This window comes from Danio rerio, chromosome 2 (genome assembly GCF_049306965.1).
Source record: "Danio rerio strain Tuebingen ecotype United States chromosome 2, GRCz12tu, whole genome shotgun sequence".
In the NCBI taxonomy this organism is placed as follows: domain Eukaryota; kingdom Metazoa; phylum Chordata; class Actinopteri; order Cypriniformes; family Danionidae; genus Danio; species Danio rerio.
In genome coordinates, this window is record NC_133177.1 from 6680229 (window position 1) to 6702500 (window position 22272).

General features: G+C 38.7%; 1 protein-coding gene and 1 long non-coding RNA gene across 3 annotated transcripts in view; one reads left to right on the forward strand and one right to left on the reverse strand.

Moving 5' to 3' along the window:
- Positions 1-22272, reverse strand: part of si:dkey-119f1.1 — a 136501-nt gene that overhangs the window by 38330 nt on the left and 75899 nt on the right. Inside the window, exons 2-7 of one of the 2 annotated variants that reach the window (XM_005163235.6) lie at positions 13505-13639; positions 12579-12696; positions 8557-8662; positions 8319-8455; positions 820-881; positions 656-736 (exon numbers count right to left, since the gene is read on the reverse strand). In XM_005163235.6, coding sequence (XP_005163292.1) covers positions 656-736; positions 820-881; positions 8319-8455; positions 8557-8662; positions 12579-12696; positions 13505-13636 — 636 coding nt within the window. In that variant the 5' untranslated portion in view covers positions 13637-13639. Of the gene's footprint in view, positions 1-655; positions 737-819; positions 882-8318; positions 8456-8556; positions 8663-12578; positions 12697-13504; positions 13640-22272 lie in introns of those variants that run through there. The other variant, NM_001128334.1, reaches the window with a different exon arrangement.
- LOC141377741 (uncharacterized) overlaps positions 15702-22272 on the forward strand; it is a 21386-nt gene continuing 14815 nt past the window's right edge. Inside the window, exons 1-2 of the long non-coding RNA XR_012390484.1 lie at positions 15702-16071; positions 16148-16839. This is a non-coding gene — a long non-coding RNA (uncharacterized lncRNA). The remainder of the gene's footprint in view (positions 16072-16147; positions 16840-22272) is intronic.

Here is a 22272-nt window from a genome sequence, read left to right on the forward strand (position 1 = left end):
CGATTCGGTTCAATTCGATATCTCTGTGCATCACGGTGTATTGACGATGCTTTTTATATACAGTATTATATTTTGGGGGGAGGCTATAACAAGCTCCAAACACACACACACACACACACACAAACACACACACACGCACACGGTTGCACGCATGTACACGCATGTACACGCATGTACACGCACGTACACGCACGTACACGCACACACACACACACATAAACACACACACACATACACACACACACACACACACACACACACACACACACACACACACACACACACACACACACACTCACACACACTTAAGCCCTCGCAATATGCGTTTAGCCGGGAGAGCTCGCGATGAGCGGAGCAAAAAAAAAAAAGAAGAAGAAGAAGAAGAAGCACTTTTCCGACGGCCCTTTTACTCTCTCGGTTAAACGCATATTGAGAGGGCTTAAAGGGAGCAGTGGTCGTAATGTCGAGCGAAAAAAAGAAAAAGACTGAAAAAACAATTAATTTTGACACCCCTACCTCTTCAAGTAGTTACCAAAATGGGTCTATGCAATGTATATTAGGGTAAAATATACCTTAATAACTTATTAAAATATATCCTATGGCTGCAAACTCAAATTCAACAACACATGATTTACCCACAAACATCAAGTCTCACTTTGTATTTGTCTCCCTCTCCTTTGGAGTGCAGAAAGTGTTTGCTCATTTCCTGCGTGAGGATGGAGACCGGATTATCCACCTGAAGATGGAAGAAGCAAAACACATTATTTCAAGAGTCTTGTTAGCGAGCGTTCTGAGAACAGAGATGATTTTTTGCCGTACCTGAATGTTAAAATGATCCAGAATGGACACCAGCTCCTCCTTTTTTGCTGACACCAGTTGCCCTAATTGTAAAAGACAAAGGCTAATTTAACTGTCAGGTTTTTTGTTGTTGTGCTAAATCATTATCGCATGGTAAAAGCTAATCGAATTTAAGTCAAAATGATTAAGCCTCCTGTTATTTTTTTTTCAAATGATGTTTAACAGAGCAAGGAATTTTTCACAGTAATTCTGATCATATTTTTTCTTCTGGAGAAGGTCTTATTTGTTTTATATCGGTTAGAATAAAAGCAGTTAAAATTTTTTTTAAACAATTTAAGATCAAGATTACTAGCCCCCTTAAGCAATATTTTTTTCATTGTCTACAGAACAAACTACCGGTATACAGTGACTTGCCTAATTACCCTAACCTGCCTGATTAACCTAGTTAAAGGTGTGGTAGGTGATCTGCAAAAATGCTAACCACTTGGCAGATTATCTTTGGACGCCGGGGAGGGACTGTGATTCAAAGCTACGCCTCCTGAAATCACAAATGCGCACACCGAGACATGACAACAGACAACACACTAGTTTATGTCATTCGCCAGTTAGAAATGTAGTTAGTGTTTGACCGGCGGCGTGCAGGAACTACATTTATCACAAAGCCATACATGCTATTTCAAAGCGTATATTCAGAGTAGTATGGTAAACAGTTTCGGGAGGCTGTCATTATTCAAAAATGAAAAAATGTAAATATAAAAGCAGCTTCAGCTCAGTAAAGCAGGCTAAGCGGAATAGCGCTGTTTACTGATGTTTTGCTGTTAAACTAATTTAAAGCGACATTATCGATGCTGTAAAAGGTCCTTTATGAAATTAAAAACAACAATCTTTCACCGGGAGATTTCAGTGGCTGAACAACACTTCTGTGCATTTAACCCATTCATACCAAAACAATCTACATCAGCTCTGGGGGACTAAAATAGTTTTAAAACAGAACATTACCTGTCTAACAGTAATACTTCAGCTATGGTGTCGTCCTTCCTCCAGCATGCAAAAGTAACTCCAATATTGATTCAGGATTTTAAAAAGTTTGAATTTAGTATTTCATTTCACCGCGTCTGTGATAGTCTCGGTTGCACATGTCGTGAGCTCATGCAGGCGGGCACACGCTAATGGCAGATCTGCTTAAACAGAGATGCGCAGAGGTCCAAATCTGCATAAGCTGACAGACAGTTTGAGCTACTTATGGGAATTATGGGAGATGTCAGCCCGACAACATTTAATTGGATGAACATTTTTTTTGTTTTATGCCTTGCCCAGAATATAAAAATACATATAAACAGATTTAGATAATTTACTTTAATCATTATTATTGAAATGTGAAGAGACTTTCAACCAGCACAACGAAAAAATGTTTCTGAAGACAATCACCTACTGCACCTTTAAGCCTTTAAATGTCACTTTAAGCTGAATACTAAAATCTTGAAAAATCTAGTAAAATGGCAATTATGGCAAAGATAAAACAAATCAGTTATTAGAAATAAACTATTATGTTTAGAAATGTGCTGAAAATATTTCTTTTAAACAGAAATTTGGGGGAAAATAAACAGGGGGGCTAAAAGTTCAGAAGAACTAACTAGAACCTAAAGTTTATTGATAAACTTTGATGTTGGCTTGGGAAAGCCAACGTGACTGCGCTAGGACTAAGAATGGCAGTTGGCAGGAAGCACGGCGGCGGTTGCTAAGTGGTTGCTAGGCAGTTGCTAAAACAATTATGGCATTGTTAGGTGGTTGCTAAGCAGTTGCTAAATGGCAATGCTCGTGTACACGTTTGATCAAATGCTAATACTTAGTAGGCATTTCTAGCATATGTTATTGCATTTAGATAATCATTCATAGCATGTAGCTCATCGTTATTAGCACTTGGCTTCCATTATCATTGTTACCATGCATAGTACACAGGAAGTCCCATTTGCTAGCATGAGTCAAACAAGCCCATGGCCAGGTCCCTACGATGTTCTGATGTAGAGATATTGCTATTTTTAAATGGTTGCTAGGTTATACTGTTTTATTGTTATGGGGACATTTGACAGGTTAGTGATGATACATCAAAGCTTCTTGGCAATATGAGTGATCTTAGTCAACCCCAATGTTTCTATGACAGTCTTTATGAGTGTCAAAAACTGGACTTGAACATTATGTATTCCTGGTGTTGGGTTGTGGCTGGAAGGGCATTCGCTGTATAAAACAAATGCTGGATAAGTTGGCGGTTCATTCCGTTGTGGCGACCCCTGATTAATAAAGGGACTAAGGGAATGAACATTATGTAAAAATGGCTTGCCGTATTTTTTTGAAAATACAATGCTTAATAGGTGTGAAAGTGATACATGCTAAAAAATGGCTTGCCATATCAGTAAAAAATATGCCATATTTAAAATAAAAATAGTATAAATAAATAAATATATATAAAATAAATATATATATTAAAAAAAAAATATATATATATATATATATATATATATATATTTATATATATATATATATATATATATATATATAGTTTTATATATATAAAAATAATGCTTAAAAATTATTTATTGGAAAACTATAAGTCTGGTAAACCTTAAAGATATAGCAACAAAATCTAACGCATCTAAATACAGATTTTGGCCAAATTTGGGGCTTGTATAATTTTTTTATATGCCCGGATTATAAAAATTTAATATTTAACATTTTTTATTAAAAAAACAATAAGTCTTATAGGCATGAGGAGATATAGCAACAATCTTGAATGTAGAAGGCACATTTTGACCACATTTGGGCCTTGTGGCATGAATGACCTAGGAGGAGATACGTTTGTTTTCAAGGACAGAGTAGCATAACAGTATGTTGGCTTTCTCAAGCCAACATAATAATTACAGATTGCGTGACTAGCATAAAAACAAAAAAACAATTTAGGGCAAACAAATTAGAATCAGACTAATAAACACAGGTTGACTAAAGAGTATAACCTTGGTTTGCCCCAACCACAGTGTGTTTTCTGCAGTGATTTACTGGCCCTGAAAACATGGTACGATTGACAACGTTGCTATTTGGTATCCAATCTAAAGCAAAAACCAGTGGAGAAGCATATGTTGTGCATATGTGAATGCCTGACGTGACAGCCTGTCGATTACACATCAGGAAAGAATTAGATTCTGGCTTTAATTACACTTCAGCAAATCTTCACTTGCGTTCTCTGTCACGACAGCACAGACAAGAACATTATTTTTGTGACATTTTTTGAGGAGCTATAAAACTGTGAAGTTGAAAAGTTCAGTTTTAGACTTATTAAGCCAGTCCTCTCTTATGATCAAAGAGGTCAGACTCTTGGAAATGTGTACTTTACATGCAAAATGAGCATTTGCTCTTAACTGGAAAAATATCACTGCGCAAAAAAATCTAAAAAATGGATCAAATATTATACACTCACAGGCCCCTTTTGCCTTCAGAACTGCCCTAATCCTACTTAGCATAGGTTCAACAAGATACTAGAAATATTCCCCAGAGATTTTGGTCCATATTGTCATGATAGCATCACGCAGTTGCTGCAGATTTGTGGCTGCACATCCATGATGTGAATCTCCCGTTCTACCACATTCTAAAGGTGCTCTATTGGATTGAGATCTGGTAAGTGTGGAGGCCATTTGAGTACAGTGAACTCATCGTCATGTTCAAGAAACCAGTCTGAGATGATGGCGTGTTATTCTGCTGGAAGTAGCCATCAGAAGATGGGTAAACTGTGGTCATAAAAAGATGGACATGGTCAGCAACAATACTCAGGTAGGCTGTGGCATTGACTGGATGCTCAATTGTTACTAATGAGCCCAAAGTTTGCCAAGAAAATCTCCCCCACACCATCACACCACCATCACCAGCCTAAACCGTTGATACAAGGCAGGATGGATCCATGCTTTCATGTTGTTGATGCCAAATTCTGACCCTACCATCCAAATGTCGCAGCAGAAATTGAGACTCATCAGACAAGGCAACGTTTTTCCAATCTTCTATTGTTCAATATTGGTGAGCCTGTGTGAATTGTAGCCTCAGTTTCCTGTTCTTAGCTGACAGGAGTGGAACCTGGTGTGGTATTCTGCTGCTGTAGCCCATCCGCCTCAAGGTTGGACGTGTTGTGTGTTCAGAGATGCTCTTTTGCAGACTCGGTTGTATCGAGTGGTTATTTGAGCTACTGTTGCTTTTCTATCAGCTGAAACCAGTCTGGCCATTCTCCTCTGACCTCAGGCATCAATAAGGCATTTGCACCCTCAGAACTGCCACTAACTGGATATTTTCTCTTTTTTGGACCATTCTCTGTAAACCCTAGAGATGGTTGTGCGTGAAAATCCCATTAGATCAGCAGTTTCTGAAATACTCAGACCAGCCCGTCTGGCACCAACTAGCATGCCACATTCAAAGTCACTTAAATCACCTTTCTTTTCCATTCTGATGCTCATGTTTAAACTGCAACAGATCGTCTTGACCATGTCTACATGCAGCTGCCATATGATTGGTTGTTTAGAAATTTGCGTTAAAGAGCAGTTGGACAGGTGAACCTAGTAAAGTGGCTGTTGATTGTATTTCAACCAATGGATCGTATATAAGATGTCTGGAGACATATTATCAATTTCTTAAGAGCAATATTAATGTTGGCAACCTGCTACAACAAGCTCTTAGTAAGTAAGGTAATATTACAGATTACAGATATTTATAGATTTGTAAAACGCCTGTTACATTTTTTTTAGTCAGCGCCAATAGCCTAGTGGTGAGCGCACCGACATATGGTGCAGTAGCATGTCAGGGCGTCCCAAGTTCGAATCCTGGCTCGAGGACATTTTCCAACCCTCCCCCCTCTCAGTCTCCCACTTACCTTCTTGTCTAAATACTGTCCTATCTAATAAAGGCAAAGAGGCCTATTTTTGTACCCCTACCCCTCCTCCTTGGCCCTTAAAATCAAGGGGTTAAAGGGAAGGGATTCAAAATTTACCCCTAAGAATTGGGACAGCACTACAGCAACTGCACAAGTCATTATATGGCATCGCGATCTCTTGCTTCATATGAGATCAGACGATCGCCACTGCTGTAGTTATTCCAGCCGCTTTATGTTTTAGTATTTATCTTCAAGAAATCACTGAAGGCATACATGTTATCATAATGATTTAGATGTGGCAATAAGATTGTAATACCGTACAGTGAATTTACAGAGTGGTCATACTTATATATGTAAACACACCAAAAACAGCATGAACATGATAGCAGACACTGTAAAAAGGCCATTCCCAGCCACTAGACTTTTCTGACAAGGTATTTGACTATCACTGAGAGTCAAAATGTTGTGGGGGTGCTAAACAGGAGTTATGATTATGGATTATAGATTTTTAGCTGTTTTTATTTTAGCGTTTTTTTTAAAGCATGACGGTAAAACACGTACATGGTTATGAATATATTAAAACATGTTTGTTTGTTGTAAAAATTGGTTATAATGACAAAAAAATACTAATTTGTGGATCTCCTTACTTCCGGGTGCAGCTGTGGCAGGTGTATTCTGGGAAATTTTTCTTACTCCTTGGTTTGAGTGTGGTCCCGAAAAATCTTCATTTGAAGGGGTGTTTATCCCTTGCCCTTAGCCCTACGCCTTCAAGCTAAAACGAATTAGGACATCACTACCCCTTCACGGGAGCGTGCAAAACGAGGGGTTGGGGTAAGGGGAAGGACTAAGGGGTAGAATTGGGATTGGGCCTAAGTCTTACAAGAAAAAGTAGTCCCCTAAAATTCTTTTTTTAAATGAAACTTTACCTAGTTTATGATCATTTAAGCAGATGCATTCCCTTATAAAATCACCCCAACCATTTTGAAATAATTCGATTTTTTATCCACCCGGTGAAATAGATTTCTTATGGCAAATTATATTGCAGAAAGATATTGCAATGTGATTTTTTCCAATATCATGCAGCCCTAATTTCCTTACTGTTAATTTATTATTACTTATTCAATATGTTATTTTACAGGATATATGCAGGGATCCTAAAGGTAATTTCAAAACCTTTTTAAAGACCTTCTCTGAATATTTTAAGACCTCATCGCCACCTAGTTCTAATCAGTATCAAACCTTTAACATAAGGAGCAGTTGTTAATAAACAGTTGTAGTTAAATCAATGGAGCACAACCATGCAACAGAACTCAGATAAGCTCGGAAGAAACTAAGCTTGAAAGAATAAATTACGCGATTGTCTTCAGGCACTGATTAAACTCATATTTCTCCAACCAGGAGTATGCAAACTTAAATTTTCCCTTTTTGCCATCTGTTTCGCTCTATGGTTTCGCTGTATGTGGAAAGCGTCACTTCACCTTCCCGCGTTTGTCACAAACTATGTGACATCACCTGGATGGAGGAGCTTGGCCGAATGCACCCAGCCCAAAACAATCATGTGGTTCAAGCATGACGTTGTTAATATTAGGAAGAACCTAAATATATTTATGCTTTTTTGGAGACAAACACTTTGGACAACGATTGGACAAATTTAAGACCTCGTAAAAACGTGATTAAGACTTTTTAATACCTTTTAAGGGCCTTAATTTTGTAAATATTTATTTATAAATTTTTATTACTTTAAAAGACTCCGCAGACAGCCTGTTTTTACTTTTGTTTGGGCATGGGTTGTTGGGAGGGAAATATTTATATACGCCGGCAGCTACCTCTCTGTAACTCTTTCATGGTCGCCCACTGAAGCTTAGCAGGGTTGCGCCTGGTCAGTACCTGGATGGGAGACCACATGGGAAAGCTAAGTTGTGGCTGGAAGTGGTGTTAGTGAGGCCAGCAGGGGGCGCCCAACCTGCGGCCTGTGTGGGTCCTAATGCCCTAGTATATTGACGGGGACTCTATACTGCTCAGTGAGCGCCGTCTTTCGGATGAGACGTTAAACCGAGGTCCCGACTCTTTGTGGTCGTTAAAAATCCCAGGATGTCCTTCGAAAAGAGTAGGAGTTTAACCCTGGCATCCTGGCCAAATCTGCCCACTGGCCTCCTAACCCTCCCCATATCATAATTGGCTTCATCACTCTGTCTCCTCTCCACCAATCAGCTGGTGTGTGGTGTACGGTCTGGCGCAAAATGGCTGCCGTCGCATCATCCAGGTGGATGCTGCACACTGGTGGTGGATGAGGAGATTACCCCCTTTATGTAAAGCACTTTGAGTGCCCAGAAAAGCACTATATAAATGTAAGGAATTATTACTATTATTATTATTATTGTATACACATGAATATAGAAGTGAAGTCAGAATTATTAGCACTCCTGAATTATTAGCCCCCTAGTTACAGGTTTCTAGCTTTCTTAAAAAAATCTCCTTTGGGTTCAACAGAAAAAGGAAACTCATAAAGGTTTGAAACCCCAAGAGGGCGAGTAAAAATAGAGAAAATGTTGCTATTTGGGTGAACTATCCCTTAAAGCTACCCAAAAATAAACCGTTAGTGTAATTGTAGGCATACCGGTGTGGCTTTTAAGTTTGTACGTTCGGATTCCCTCACTGGAAATTCGAAGATCAACCACAATGGACTGGCCAAACTTTTCCGGTTTGTACGCATCACGACCCCTGTTTCTCAGCGTGATGGACACATCTGCAGAGCTGATTATTAAACACACACACACACACAAATTAAACAGTGTGAGAGACTAAATACAGACTGTGGTTACATGCAGGGAAAAACAGGATGGGTGTGTTTGTACCTCTCTCCTTCCTTAACAAATCCTTTGAGAGAGGAGCCTCGGTTGGTGGTGAGAGCTTTACCGCCCAGGGCTACAATCAGAGCTGTCAGCACGGCACTTTTCCCACCTAACACACAAATACACACCAAACAATTATACACAAAATTCAAAAGAAATAATTTGTGGTCATGCATGCCAGCTTCTACAAAACACATAATAGCTTGTTTTCATATCACTACCTGACTAAAGTCTTGTCGCCTATCCAAGTTTTAGGAACAACAAAAATTAACTTGACTTCTAGTTGGTATCAGAAGTGTCTTATATGAAAGGCAAAGCAAAGATTATGCTTATTTAATCAAAATAAAATATGATCATGTCTTGATTTTTAATTATGTATTAGGACAGTAAGGTCTGGCTTTGCTTAGACAAAAGTCTTGTCACTTTAACAGAAATAATGTACAATATACAATATGAAGTCATGGTGCAGTGGAAAAAGAATGAATATTGTGTATTATATTGACTCCCATGAGCTTGGAGGACTGCATCCATACATCTCTGCAATGACTTAAATCATCTATTAATAAAGTCATCTGGAATGGCAAAGAAAGCGTTCATGCAGGACTCCCAGAATACATCAAGGATCTTTGTATTATTTCTCAATGCCTCCTCCTTCATCTTACCCCAGCCATGCTCAATAATGTTCAAGTCTGGTGACTGGCCTGGCCAATCCTGGAGCACCTTGACCTTCTTTGCTTTCAGGATTTTTGATGTGGAGGCTGAAGTATGAGAAGGAGCGCTATCCTGCTGAAGAATTTGCCATCTCCAGTGGTTTGTAATGTAATGGGCAGCACAAATGTCTTGATACCTCAGGCTGTTGATGTTGCCATCCACTCTGCAGATCTTTTGCATGCCCCCATACTGAATATAACCCCAAACCATGATTTTTCCTTCACCAAACTTGACTGATTTCTATGAGAATCTTGGGTCCATGCAGGTTCCAGTAGATCTTCTGCAGTATGTGTGATGATTGAGATGCAGCTCAACAGATGATTCAGCAGAAAAATCTACCTTCTGCTACTTTTCCAAATGATCGGACTAGAAGTCGAGTTATTATTTGATGCTCCTACAACTGGGACTGACGACAAGACTTTTGTCAGATAGTGTAGACAGCAATCGACCCCATTTAACCCTTGTGTACTGTGCAACCTGACTACCCTTTCGTTATGTTAGGGACTGTTTTTGCCCCATTGACTTTCATTACAATGGCATTTTTTGATTGCAAAGCCATGACAGCAATATAACCATGCATTCTCGACCGTTGGTGGTTTTCCCTGATGGGAAGAGGTAAAAAGTGCGAATTGTACTGTTGATTATCAGTTGGCAGCATTAACTGTTTAGAAAAGGGGTCTCAAACTGCCGGCCCGCGGGCCATTTGGGGCCCCCCTCCTCCTCCAACAAAACATATATTTTTTAGGAGCACTATTATTGTTGTGCATTCGCATATAGCCACTTGTGCACTTGTGGTTTTGACTTTTTTGTTAGATTGACATTGCGAGTAGTGAGGACATTGTAGCCGAATGTTGATTAAACCAGTTTGGAACCAGTTTGATAAGACAGCACAATGTACAAGAAACAACCTTGAGTTTCCTCAACAGATTGTCTCTTACGCCTATTGCGTCCATGGTTTAGCTTATTACAGGTCGGAGATCAGCTCTTAATAGATTAGGGTTGACCTGACCCCCAAGAACCATGCCGCCATCCATATCTACAGTTAGATACAATTCTTCCTTGACGCATACATTTAGAATTGTCTATTTTTTGCTATAACCAATGAGAACTGTTTACCTGGATCCCACCTTTTCTGGACTTGTGTAAAGAGTATAATTGCTGCAGTGTTGTACTGTAAGTCAGAGCGGCCTAGGAACTCATCGTGAGTGTTGAAGCTGGCTTCTGCTGATGAAACTGCAAACTATCTTCAGTAAACTTTATTTATTTGAATCTCTGACTCCGGCTCTTCTTCATCTGACAGACTGCTCATTCTTTGGGTTAAAACTTTATAGCATCCCTACAATATCAAGATAAGTGCACAAAGGTCTCACACTCACTATACACACACACACACACACACACTATATTCCATATAGAAGGTAGAAACTAAGCTGACGATCAACACTAAAAATGTAAAATGTTATCTTTTGCAAACGGGGAAAACCAGCAACCATCAAGAATGCATGATTATATGGAGTCATGGCTTTGCCATCAAAAATGTCATTATAATGGAAGTCAATGGGGCAAACAGCCACCAACATAATGAAAGGGTAGTCAATTTGCCTAGTGAGTGTATTGTTGAATTAAAATAAAAAGTTCTAAGCATTTTCCAAAAATACATGTCAAAATAAGATTTGTCTCCAAAAATCTTTCCATTTGCTAAAACACAGAGAAAGTTGTGGCCAAAGTAAGACTCAAAATCACCCCACAGAAGATGAAAACATCCCCAACAGCACACAAGGGTTAAAAATCTGAGTGTGCTGTGTTCAGTAATAACAATTTCTGTAATATATAGCAGTAGTTTCACCCTAAATCTTCCTGTTACCAGACGTTATAATCATTCATATGTTTTCAGTATATTCAAAACATGTTACCTCTCCTAATTTATGCCAGAAATGTTTCTGTGAGCAATAGTGTTTATTAACTAAGGGTCTGTGGCCCTCTTGTGGTCCACGCTGTACTTTTGTCGGTCTTGTCTTTTTTTAATTTAGCAGATATTTAAATAACAGTAAGTACATGATGTGTGAAATATACAGTACAATCTGCTAGTTTTAAACATACAGAATAATAATGAAATACAGTTATGTTCCCAACCATAATAGTATTCTTATACCAACCCAAATCAACCCCACAAACAAACAAAAAAAAAAAAGAAAACAATTATGGTAAGCTCTTAAAGCTGTACATGCCTGAGCCTGACTATGATTAAGATGAACCAGTGCAACCACAATTGCTGCCCCCAGGGCTGCTCGATTATGGGAAAAATCACAATCACGATTATTTTGGTCATAATTATAATCATGATTATTCAAAACGATTATCAAAAGTCAAAATTACCAGCCCTCCTGTGATTTTTGTTTATAAATATTTCCCAAATTATTTTTAACAGAGCAGGACATTTTTCACAGTATTTCCTATAATTTGTTTTGGGAGAAAATCATATTAGCTTTATTTTGGCTAGAATAAAAGCAGTTTTAAATATTTTGAAACCTATTTTAAGATCGATATTGTTAGCCCCCTTAAGCAATATATTTTTGAATGTCTGCAGAAGAAATGTTACACAATGACTTGCCTAATTACCTTAAGCCAGTGGTTCTCAAACTGTGGTACGTGTACCACAAGTGGTACGCGTGCTTCCCTCTAGTGGTACGCGGATGAATCAAATATGTCATGTGTACATGCTACATATATTTAAATAAATGATCGAAAATGATTTGTATACGAGTATGATGACATAAAGCCTATATTTATGATGTCCAGGCAACATTTTCAGGTGCTGATAAACCAGGAGTTTTTTTTTTTAAACTTTTTAAGAACAGTAACCTACCATTTTTAATTTTTAAAAGCACATTTTAATTTAAATGTTCTTAATAATAGGAACTAATATGCATACGCTTTTAGCTGCTTTACTGGACCTAATACGCTACTGTATTTCACTATTTACTACTCATTATGGTGGTACTTGCAATGACAACTTTTTTCTGAGATGGTACTTGATGAAAAACCTTTGAGAACCACTGCATTAAGCCTTTGAATGTCACTTTAAGCTGAATTCTAGTGTCTTGAAAAATATCTAGTAAAATATTATGCACCGTCATCATAGCAAAGATTAAATAAATCAGTTATCAGAAATGAGTTATTAAAACTATTGTTGAAAAAATGTGTTGAAAAAAATATATTCTTTCCGTTAAACAGAAATTGGGGGGAAAATAAACAGGGGGGCTAATAATTCTGACTTCAACTGTACTGTGGCAAATTTTAGGTCCCGTACTTACTTCCATTATTTCCTACGACAAAGTTGACGTTTGGACCAAACGCAAAGGGCCCGAGCAACGAATGGCACATGAAGTTTCTCAGAGAGATGCTCTCGATAATGCCCACCTCACCAGTCACCTGAAAACACAAACACACACACACACAAAGATGTGAAAAAATCATTTGAAAACAACAAAAAATATCTCTGATTTTTTTACAACACAACAAACTTAGCTGGCAAGACATTTGTTCTGTGTCAAGTATGTCTTAGGGTGCTTTCACACCTACACTTTTGTTTCGGAACGTATCTCGTTTGCCCAGTTAGCGCGGTTCGATTGGCATATGTGAACAGGGCAATCGCGCTCTGTTCCGCGCCAAAGTAATCGCTCCGAGATCGCTTGAATGAGGTGGTCTCGGCTCGATTGAAACGAACCCTGGAGCGGTTCGATTGCAGTGAGAAAGTGATCCGATCCGAGCGCGGTTATATCACAGTGTTTTATGGATATGTAATAGGCATACGGCTATATGAAGAGAGAATTATGAGTAGGGTGGGAAGTTTCGCGAGTCTCTGGATGCCCGCAAACGAGTGATGATCTCCCTGTAATCTTGCGTCTCCCTCCCAGTCCTCAAATAGGCATCGTCGCGCACCCTTCTCACCCCTCCCCACCGCATCTCTCCTCAGACACGTCGCGCGCGCACCCTGTCAATCACCACCAAACCACCACCTCTCCTGACAGCTGAGCAAAACGCTGCAAAATAAACCCTGACACTCTGACCAATGTAAGGAGAGTTTACTCGCACGTGACTTGTTTTAGCTCTTTTGGTCCGATTAGAAACTTTGCAGTGTGAAAGCGAACCGCTCCAAGAGCAAAGAGCAACAATGTAACAATGTTAATCTCTGTTTCGGAACAACTGAATCGATTCACAGGTGTGAAAGCACCCTTACACTCTGAGATTGGCTCAATCCATCTCCTGCGCTGAAGTAGATCGGTTCCCCATCCTCCTCAGTCTCAGGCTGTGATAACCGGCTTCTCTTATCAGGCGTTAGCCGTGAATTACTGCTCTTTCTCTTCGACATCTCCTACACACATCAAGCATTCATCATTTACAATCAACTCATTATCACATACTAAAATACTTGCTATTACACTAACGAGACCATTTTTACGAGTCTTTCTGAAAAGTCTGCTTTCAGTTTTACCTTAAAAATGCTAGTATGTTTGTGTACATCCAACTAAAACAGTAATAAAAAAATGTAGAAAGGACTTCAAGCTAGGACTGGGTGTATCCTGAGAGTAGCTTTTCTTTGAATTCAAAAATCATATTATAACATGGACTGTGGTGTGTTATAGTGATATTGAGGTAAAGTTAGATTCAAATTAGCACATTTGGACTTTCTGTTTAATAAAATAATTTCAAAAAAAGTATTATTTGCACATTCTAAATAGGGAAACCATATTAGATTGACTATCAAGGTACAACATTGTACTATACGGTCAATTAAATAGTGCTAATGTTGTTGTGAGGTCATACTTGCATACCATTTCAGACCCAATATTAAAAGTAGCATGGTAAACAACATAGGGACCATCTCACAAGTTGTGTCACTGTTCAAAAATGAACGAATTTGCAAATATAACACCAACTTTTGAGGTAAAGTTGGATTTACATTTGCATATTTGGACTTTCTTCTTAATAATATATTGTTAGAAATGTATTATTTGTACATTCTAAATAGGGATTTCATATTAGCAGCCAATAAATATCAAAGCACAACATTGTTCAAAGTAATTTAAATAGTGCTAATGTTGTTTTGAACTCATACTTGCATGTGATTTCAGACCTAATATTCAAATTAGCATAGTAAACAATATTGGGAATGCTAAATGAACGATTGTGCAAATATAATCCAACTTTACCTCAATTGATATGTCGCACATTTGGACTTTCTCCTTAATAATATAATTTCAGAAAAATATTATTTGCTAACTCTTAACATTAACATGACTATCAAAGTACGACATTGTTCAGTCAATTAAATGGCGCTAAAGTTATTTTGAAGTCACACTTGCATGCCATTTTAGACCGAATATTCAAAGTAGCATGGTAAACAATATAAGGACCGTGTCACAAGTTGTGTCACTGTTCAAAAATGAATGAATGCGCGAATATTACACTAACTTTACCTCAATAGTGATATTGAGGTAAAGTGGGATTTACATTAGCACATTAGGACTCCTTGATAATATCATTTAAGAAAAGCATTCTTTGCAAATTCTAAATAGGGAAAAATTATATTAGCAGCCAATGAATATCAAAGCACAACATTGTTCACAGTCCATTAAATAGTGCAAATGTTGTTTTGAAGTCACACTAAATTCAATTTTAGACCAAATATACAAAATAGCATTGTAAACAAAATAGAGAATGTTAAATGAACGAATGTGCGAATATAAAACAAACTTTAACTCTACTGATATTGAGGTAAAGTTGGATTTACATTTGCACATTTTGATCACTTAATAATAAAATTTCAGAAAAGTTTTTTATTTTTTTGCAAACTCTAAAGAGGGAAACTATATTAGATTAACTAGACAGTAAAGTTCGTCGAGACAAACTTTGAGGCTGGCTTGACAAAGCCTGTTGGTAATAGTTTGTTTAGTTTAAAAACAGTTTGAAAAAGTATAAGTAGCATGTTATTAGCATGATTCTAGCATGCATTAGCATGTTTCTAGCATGGATTAGCATGGATTAGCATGTTATTAGCATGAGTGTAGTACAAATTAGCATTTTATTAGCATGATTCTAGTATAAATTAGCATGTTTGAAAAAGTTTTTTCAAAGTTTGAAAAAGTATAAGTAGCATGTTATTAGCATGATTCTAGCATGCATTAGCATGATTCTAGCATGGATTATTATGTTATTAGCATGAGTGTAGTATAAATTAGCATTTTATTAGCATGATTCTAGTATAAATTAGCATGTTATTAGCATGCTTCTAGCATGAATTAGCATGTTACTAGCATGATTCTAGAATAAATTAGCATGTCACTAGCATGATTCTAGTATGAATTAGCATACTGCTAGCATGATTCTAGTATGAATTAGCAGGTTATTAGCATGATTTTAGCATGAATTAGCATGATTCTAGTATGAATTAGCATGTTACTAGAATGATTCTAGCATGAATTAGCATGTTACTCGCATGATTCTAGCATGAATTAGCATGTTATTAGCATGATTATAGTATGAATTAGCATGTTACTAGCATGATTCTAGCGTGAATTAGCATGTTATTAGCATGATTCTGACATTCATTAGCATGTTACTAGCATGATTCTAGTATGAATTAGCATGTTATTAGCATGATTCTAGTATGAATTAGCATGTTACTAGCATGATTCTAGTATGAATTAGCATGTCACATAGCATGCTTAGGTGGTTGCAAGGGTATTCTGAGTGGTTGCTAAGTCGTTGCTAGGCAGTTGCTAGGGTGTCCTGAGTGGTTGCTAGGTGGTTGCTAAGATGTTGCTAGGCGGTTGCTAGGCTGTTGCTAGGTGGTTGCTATGGTGTTCTGAGTGGTTGCTAGGTGGTTGCTAAGGCATTGCTAGGCGGTTAATAGGGTGTTCTGAGTGGTTGCTAAGATGTTGCTAGGTGGTTGCTAGGGTGTTCTGAGTGGTTGCTAAGGTGTTGCTAGGCGGTTGCTAGGGTGTTCTAAGTGGTTGCTAGGTTGTTGCTAAGGTGTTGCTAGGTGGTTGCTAGGGTGTTCTGAGTGGTTGCTAGGTGGTTGCTAAGGTGTTGCTAGGTGGTTGCTAAGGAGTCCTAAGTGGTTGCTAAGCGGTTGCTAAGGTGTTGCTAGGTGGTTGCTAGGGTATTCTGAGTGGTTGCTAAGGCGTTGCTAGGCGGTTGCTATGGTGTCCTGAGTGGTTGCTAGGTGGTTGCTAAGGTGTTGCTAGGTGGTTGCTAGGGTGTCCTGAGTGGTTGCTTGGTGGTTGCTAAGGCGTTGCTAGGCGGTTGCTAGGGTGTTCTGACTGGTTGCTAGGTGGTTGCTAAGGTGTTGCTATGCGGTTGCTAAGGTGTCCCAAGTGGTTGCTTGGTGGTTGCTAAGGTGTTGCTAGGTGGTTGCTAAGGTATTCTGAGTGGTTGCTAAGGCGTTGCTAGGCGGTTGCTAGGGTGTCCTGAGTGGTCACTAGGCCCTTATTAAGGCATTACTAGGCCGTTGCTAGGTGGTTGCTAGGCGATTGCTAGGGTAATTTGGATGGTTGCTAGGCAGTTGCTAGGGTACCCTGGTTGGTTACTAGGCAAGCCTCACATACATGCCTGATAAAACATTTATACTTAGTAAGCATTTCTAGCAAGTTACAGTACTTGGCTAGTCAATATTAGCATGTAGCTAATCACTGCTAGCATGTGTAGCATTTAGGAAGTTCCGTTTGCTAGCATGAGTCAAACGAGCCAATCTCCAAGTCTCTACGATGTTCTGATGCTGAGATATAGCTGGTGATGAATGGTTGCTAGGGTACTCTGTTTTGTTGCTATGGGCGAGGTTACAGAGTGCACTTGATTGTGGTTTGCTGTCTAAGTCAAATGAACCAACCCCCATGTCTCTATGACACTGCTATGCAAAGATATGCATCTTGGCCTATTTTTATGGAAGTCTATGGAATCAATTTGGGGGCGTGGCTTGTGAGCTTCAGTATCATATTGAGATGCTCATTGGTTGTCTGAGTCAGATGAGCCATCCCCCAAGTCAATAGGACACTGCTAAGCAAAGGTATGCATGTAGGCCAGTTATTAACATGAGTCTAGTATGAATTAGCATGTTACTAGCATGATTCTTGTACAAATTAGCATGTCATTAGCATGTTTCCAGTATGAGTTAGCATGTCATTAGCATGATTAGCATATGAGTAGCATGTTGCTAGCATGATTGGCATGTCATTAGCATGTTAGAATTATACGCATTTGAAAGCACAGCTAATTAGTCTATAGGACAGTTGCTAGGGTGCAGTATGTGGTAGTTAGGGGTGTGGCTAGAAAGTTAAATGGCCATCAGTGATTGGCTGCTGGCTAGACTGAGTTAAATGAGCTCAGCCATTAGTCTCTATGACAGTCTGATGCAGAGTTATGAGCTCACAAAGTTTGATCCCATGTTAAGTCAATGAGAGTCTTTTGTAATGGAAGTCTACGGGACAGTTGCTAGGGTGCAGTATGTGGTAGTTAGGGGTGTGGCTAGAAAGTTAAAAGCTCATCAGTTATTGGCAGTTTGGTAGTCTGAGTTAAATGAGCTCAGCCATTAGTCTGTATGACAGTCTGATGCAGAGTTATGAGCTCACAAAGTTTGATCCCATGTAAAGTCAATGAGAGTCTTTTGTAATGGAAGTCTACGGGACACTTGCTAGGGTGCAGTATGTGGTAGTTAGGGGTGTGGCTAGAAAGTTAAAAGCTCATCAGTTATTGGCAGTTTGGTAGTCGTAGTTAAATGAGCTCAGCCATTAGTCTGTAGGACAGTCTGATCCAGAGTTATGAGCTCACAAAGTTTGATCCCATGTTAAGTCAATGAGAGTCTTTTGAATGGAAGTCTATGGGACAGTTTCTAGGGTCCAAAAGTGGTTGCTAGGGCGTGGCTAGAAAGTTTAAAGGTGATCAGTCATTGGCAGTTTGATAGTCTGAGTTAAATGAGCCCAGTTAGAGTTCTGTGCGACAGTCTGACGCAGAGTTACGAGGTCACAAAGTTTGGTCCAATGTTAAGTCTATGGGATTTTTCCGACAGTCCCGGGACGTTTTTCGGAAAACCGAAAGTCCAATCAGTCTGAGGAGATATAGCATACCGAGTCAGAATAGTTTGGAGGTCTGGTGTGAGTTTGGTGGTAATAGTTCGAAAGTTCAAGGAGGAGATAGATTTTGATTTTTAGAGTCAGAAGAAGAATAATAATAACTAGACAGTAAAGTTCGTCGAGACAAACTTTGAGGCTGGCTTGACAAAGCCTGTTGGTAATAGTTTGTTTAGTTTAAAAACAGTTTGAAAAAGTATAAGTAGCATGTTATTAGCATGATTCTAGCATAGATTAGCATGTTATTAGCATGAATTAGCATCTTATTAGTACGTTTCTAGCATGGATTAGCATGTTATTAGCATGAATTAGCATAATTCTAGCACGATTTAGCATGTTACTAGCATAATTCTAACATGAATTAGTGTGTTATTAGCATGATTGTAGTAAAATTAACATGTTACTACCATGATTCTAGCATGAATTAGCATGTTATTAGCATGATTCTAGCATGAATTAGCATGTTATTAGCAAAATTCTAGTATGAACTAGCATGTCACTAGCATTATTCTAGTATGAATTAGCATGTCACTAGCATGAGTCTAGTATGAATTAACATGTTACTAGCATGATTCTAGTATAAATTAGCATGTTATTAGCATGATTCTAGCATGAATTAGCATGTTATTACCATGATTCTAGTATGAATTAGCATGTCACTAGCATGAGTCTAGTATGAATTAGCATGTTACTAGCATGATTCTAGTGTAAATTAGCATGTTATTAGCATGATTCTAGCATGATAAAGCATGTTACTAGCATGACTCTAGCAAGAATTAGTATGTTATTAGCATGATTCTAGTATGAGTTAGCATGTTATTAGCATGATTCTAGCATGAGTTAGCATGTTACTAGCATGATTCTAGGATGAACTAGCATGATTCCAGTATGAATTAACATGTTATTAGCATGATTCTAGTATGAATTAGCATGTTACAAGCATGATTCCAGTATGAATTAGCATGTTACTAGCATGAGTCTAGTATGAATTAGCATGTCATAAGCATGATTCTAGTATGAATTAGCATGTTATTAGCATGATTCTAGCATGAATTAGCATGTTACTAGCAGGATTCCAGTATGAATTAGCATGTTATTAGCATAATTCTAGCATGAATTAGCATGTTACTAGCATGATTCCAGTATGAATTAGCATGTTACTAGCATGATTTTAGCATGAATTAGCATGTTACTAGCACGATTTTAGCATGAATTAGCATGATTCTAACAAGAAGTTAGCATGTTGTTAGCATGATTCTAGCATGAATTAGCATGTGCTAAAGTGTTGCTAGGTGGTTGCTAAGGTGTTGCTAGACGGTTGCTAGGGTGTCCTAAGTGGTTGCTAGGTGGTTGCTAAGGTGTTGCTAGGCGGTTGCTAGGGTGTTTTGAGTGGTTGCTAGGTGGTTGCTAAGGTGTCCTAAGTGGTTGCTAGGGTATTCTGAGTGGTTGCTAAGGCGTTGCTAGGTGGTTGCTAGGGTGTTCTGAGTGGTTGCTAGGTGGTTGCTAAGGTGTTGCTAGGTGGTTGCTAGGGTGTCCTGAGTGGTTGCTAGGTGGTTGCTAAGGCGTTGCTAGGCAGTTGCTAGGGTGTTATGAGTGGTTGCTAGGTGGTTGCTAAGGTGTTGCTAGGCGGTTGCTAAGGTATCCCAAGTGGTTGCTAGGTGGTTGCTAGGTGGTTGCTAAGGTATTCTGAGTGGTTGCTAAGGCGTTGCTATGCGGTTGCTAGGGTGTCCTGAGTGGTCGCTAGGCCCTTACTAAGGCATTACTAGGCCGTTGCTAGGTGGTTGCTAGGCGGTTGCTAGGGTAATTTGGGTGGTTGCTAGGCAGTTGCTAGGGTACCCTGGTTGGTTACTAGGCAAGCCTCACATACATGCTTGATAAAACATTTATACTTAGTAAGCATTTCTAGCAAGTTACAGTACTTGGCTAGTCAATATTAGCATGTAGCTAATCACTGCTAGCATGTGTAGCATTTAGGAAGTTCCGTTTGCTAGCATGAGTCAAACGAGCAAATCTCCAAGTCTCTACGATGTTCTGATGCTGAGATATAGCTGTTGATGAATGGTTGCTAGGGTACTCTGTTTTGTTGCTATGGGCGAGGTTACAGAGTGAACTTGAATGTGGTTGGTTGTCTTAGTCAAATGAAACAACCCCCATGTCTCTATGACACTGCTATGCAAAGATATGCATCTTGGCCTATTTTAATGGAAGTCTATGGAATCAATTTGGGGGCGTGGCTTGTGAGCTTCATTATCATATTGAGATGCTCATTGGTTGTCTGAGTCAGATGAGCCATCCCCCAAGTCAATAGGACACTGCTAAGCAAAGATATGCATGTAGGCCAGTTATTAACATGAGTCTAGTATGAATTAGCATGTTACTAGCATGATTCTTGTACAAATTAGCATGTCATTAGCATGTTTCCAGTATGAGTTAGCATGTTATTAGCATGATTAGCATATGAGTAGCATGTTGCTAGCATGATTGGCATGTCATTAGCATGTTAGAATTATAAGCATTTGATAGCACAGCTAATTACAGTCTAAAGGACAGTTGCTAGGGTGCAGTATGTGGTAGTTAGGGGTGTGGCTAGAAAGTTAAAAGCTCATCAGTTATTGGTAGTTTGGTAGTCTGAGTTAAATGAGCTCAGCCATTAGTCTGTAGGACAGTCTGATGCAGAGTTATGAGCTCACAAAGTTTGATCCCATGTAAAGTCAATGAGAGTCTTTTGTAATGGAAGTCTACGGGACAGTTGCTAGGGTGCAGTATGTGGTAGTTAGGGGAGTGGCTAGAAAGTTAAAAGCTCATCAGTTATTGGCAGATTGGTAGTTGGAGTTAAATGAGCTCAGCCATTAGTCTGTAGGACAGTCTGATGCAGAGTTATGAGCTCACAAAGTTTGATCCCATGTAAAGTCAATGAGAGTCTTTTGTAATGGAAGTCTACGGGACAGCTGCTAGGGTGCAGTATGTGGTAGTTAGGGGTGTGGCTAGAAAGGTAAAAGCTCATCAGTTATTGGCAGTTTGGTAGTCTGAGTTAAATGAGCTCAGCCATTAGTCTGTAGGACAGTCTGATGCAGAGTTATGAGCTCACAAAGTTTGATCCCATGTTAAGTCAATGAGAGTCTTTTGAATGGAAGTCTATGGGACAGTTACTAGGGTCCAAAAGTGGTTGATAGGGCGTGGCTAGAAAGTTTAAAGGTGATCAGTCATTGGCAGTTTGATAGTCTGAGTTAAATGAGCTCAGTTAGAGTTCTGTGCGACAGTCTGACGCAGAGTTACGAGGTCACAAAGTTTGGTCCAATGTTAAGTCTATGGGATTTTTCCGACAGTCCCGGGACGTTTTTCGGAAAACCGAAAGTTGGATCAGTCTGAGGAGATATGGCATACCGAGTCAGACCAGTTTGGAGGTCTGGTGTGAGTTTGGTGGTAATAGTTTGAAAGTTCAAGGAGTAGATAGAGTTTGAATTTTAGTCTCAGAAGAAGAATAATAATAAAATTAACTAGATTATTAAAGTTCGTCGAGACAAACTTTAGGCTGGCTTGAGAAAGCTTTAATCTTTAAGTTTTAAAAAGCAATTTTAAGTTAAAAGTAGCTTAAAGTTTTAAAGCAGTTTAAAGTTTTAAAGCAGTTTAAAGTAGTTTAAAGTCTTAAAGCAGTTTTAAGTTTAAAGTAGTTTAAAGTTTAGCATGATTCTAGCATGAATTAGCATGTTGTTAGCTTGATTCTAGCATGAATTAGCATGTTACTAATATGATTCTAGCATGTATGAGCCTGTTATTAGCATGATTCTAGCATGAATTAGCATGATTCTAGCATGAATTAGCATGTTATTAGCATGATTCTAGGATGCATTAGCATGTTACTAGCATGACTCTAGCATGA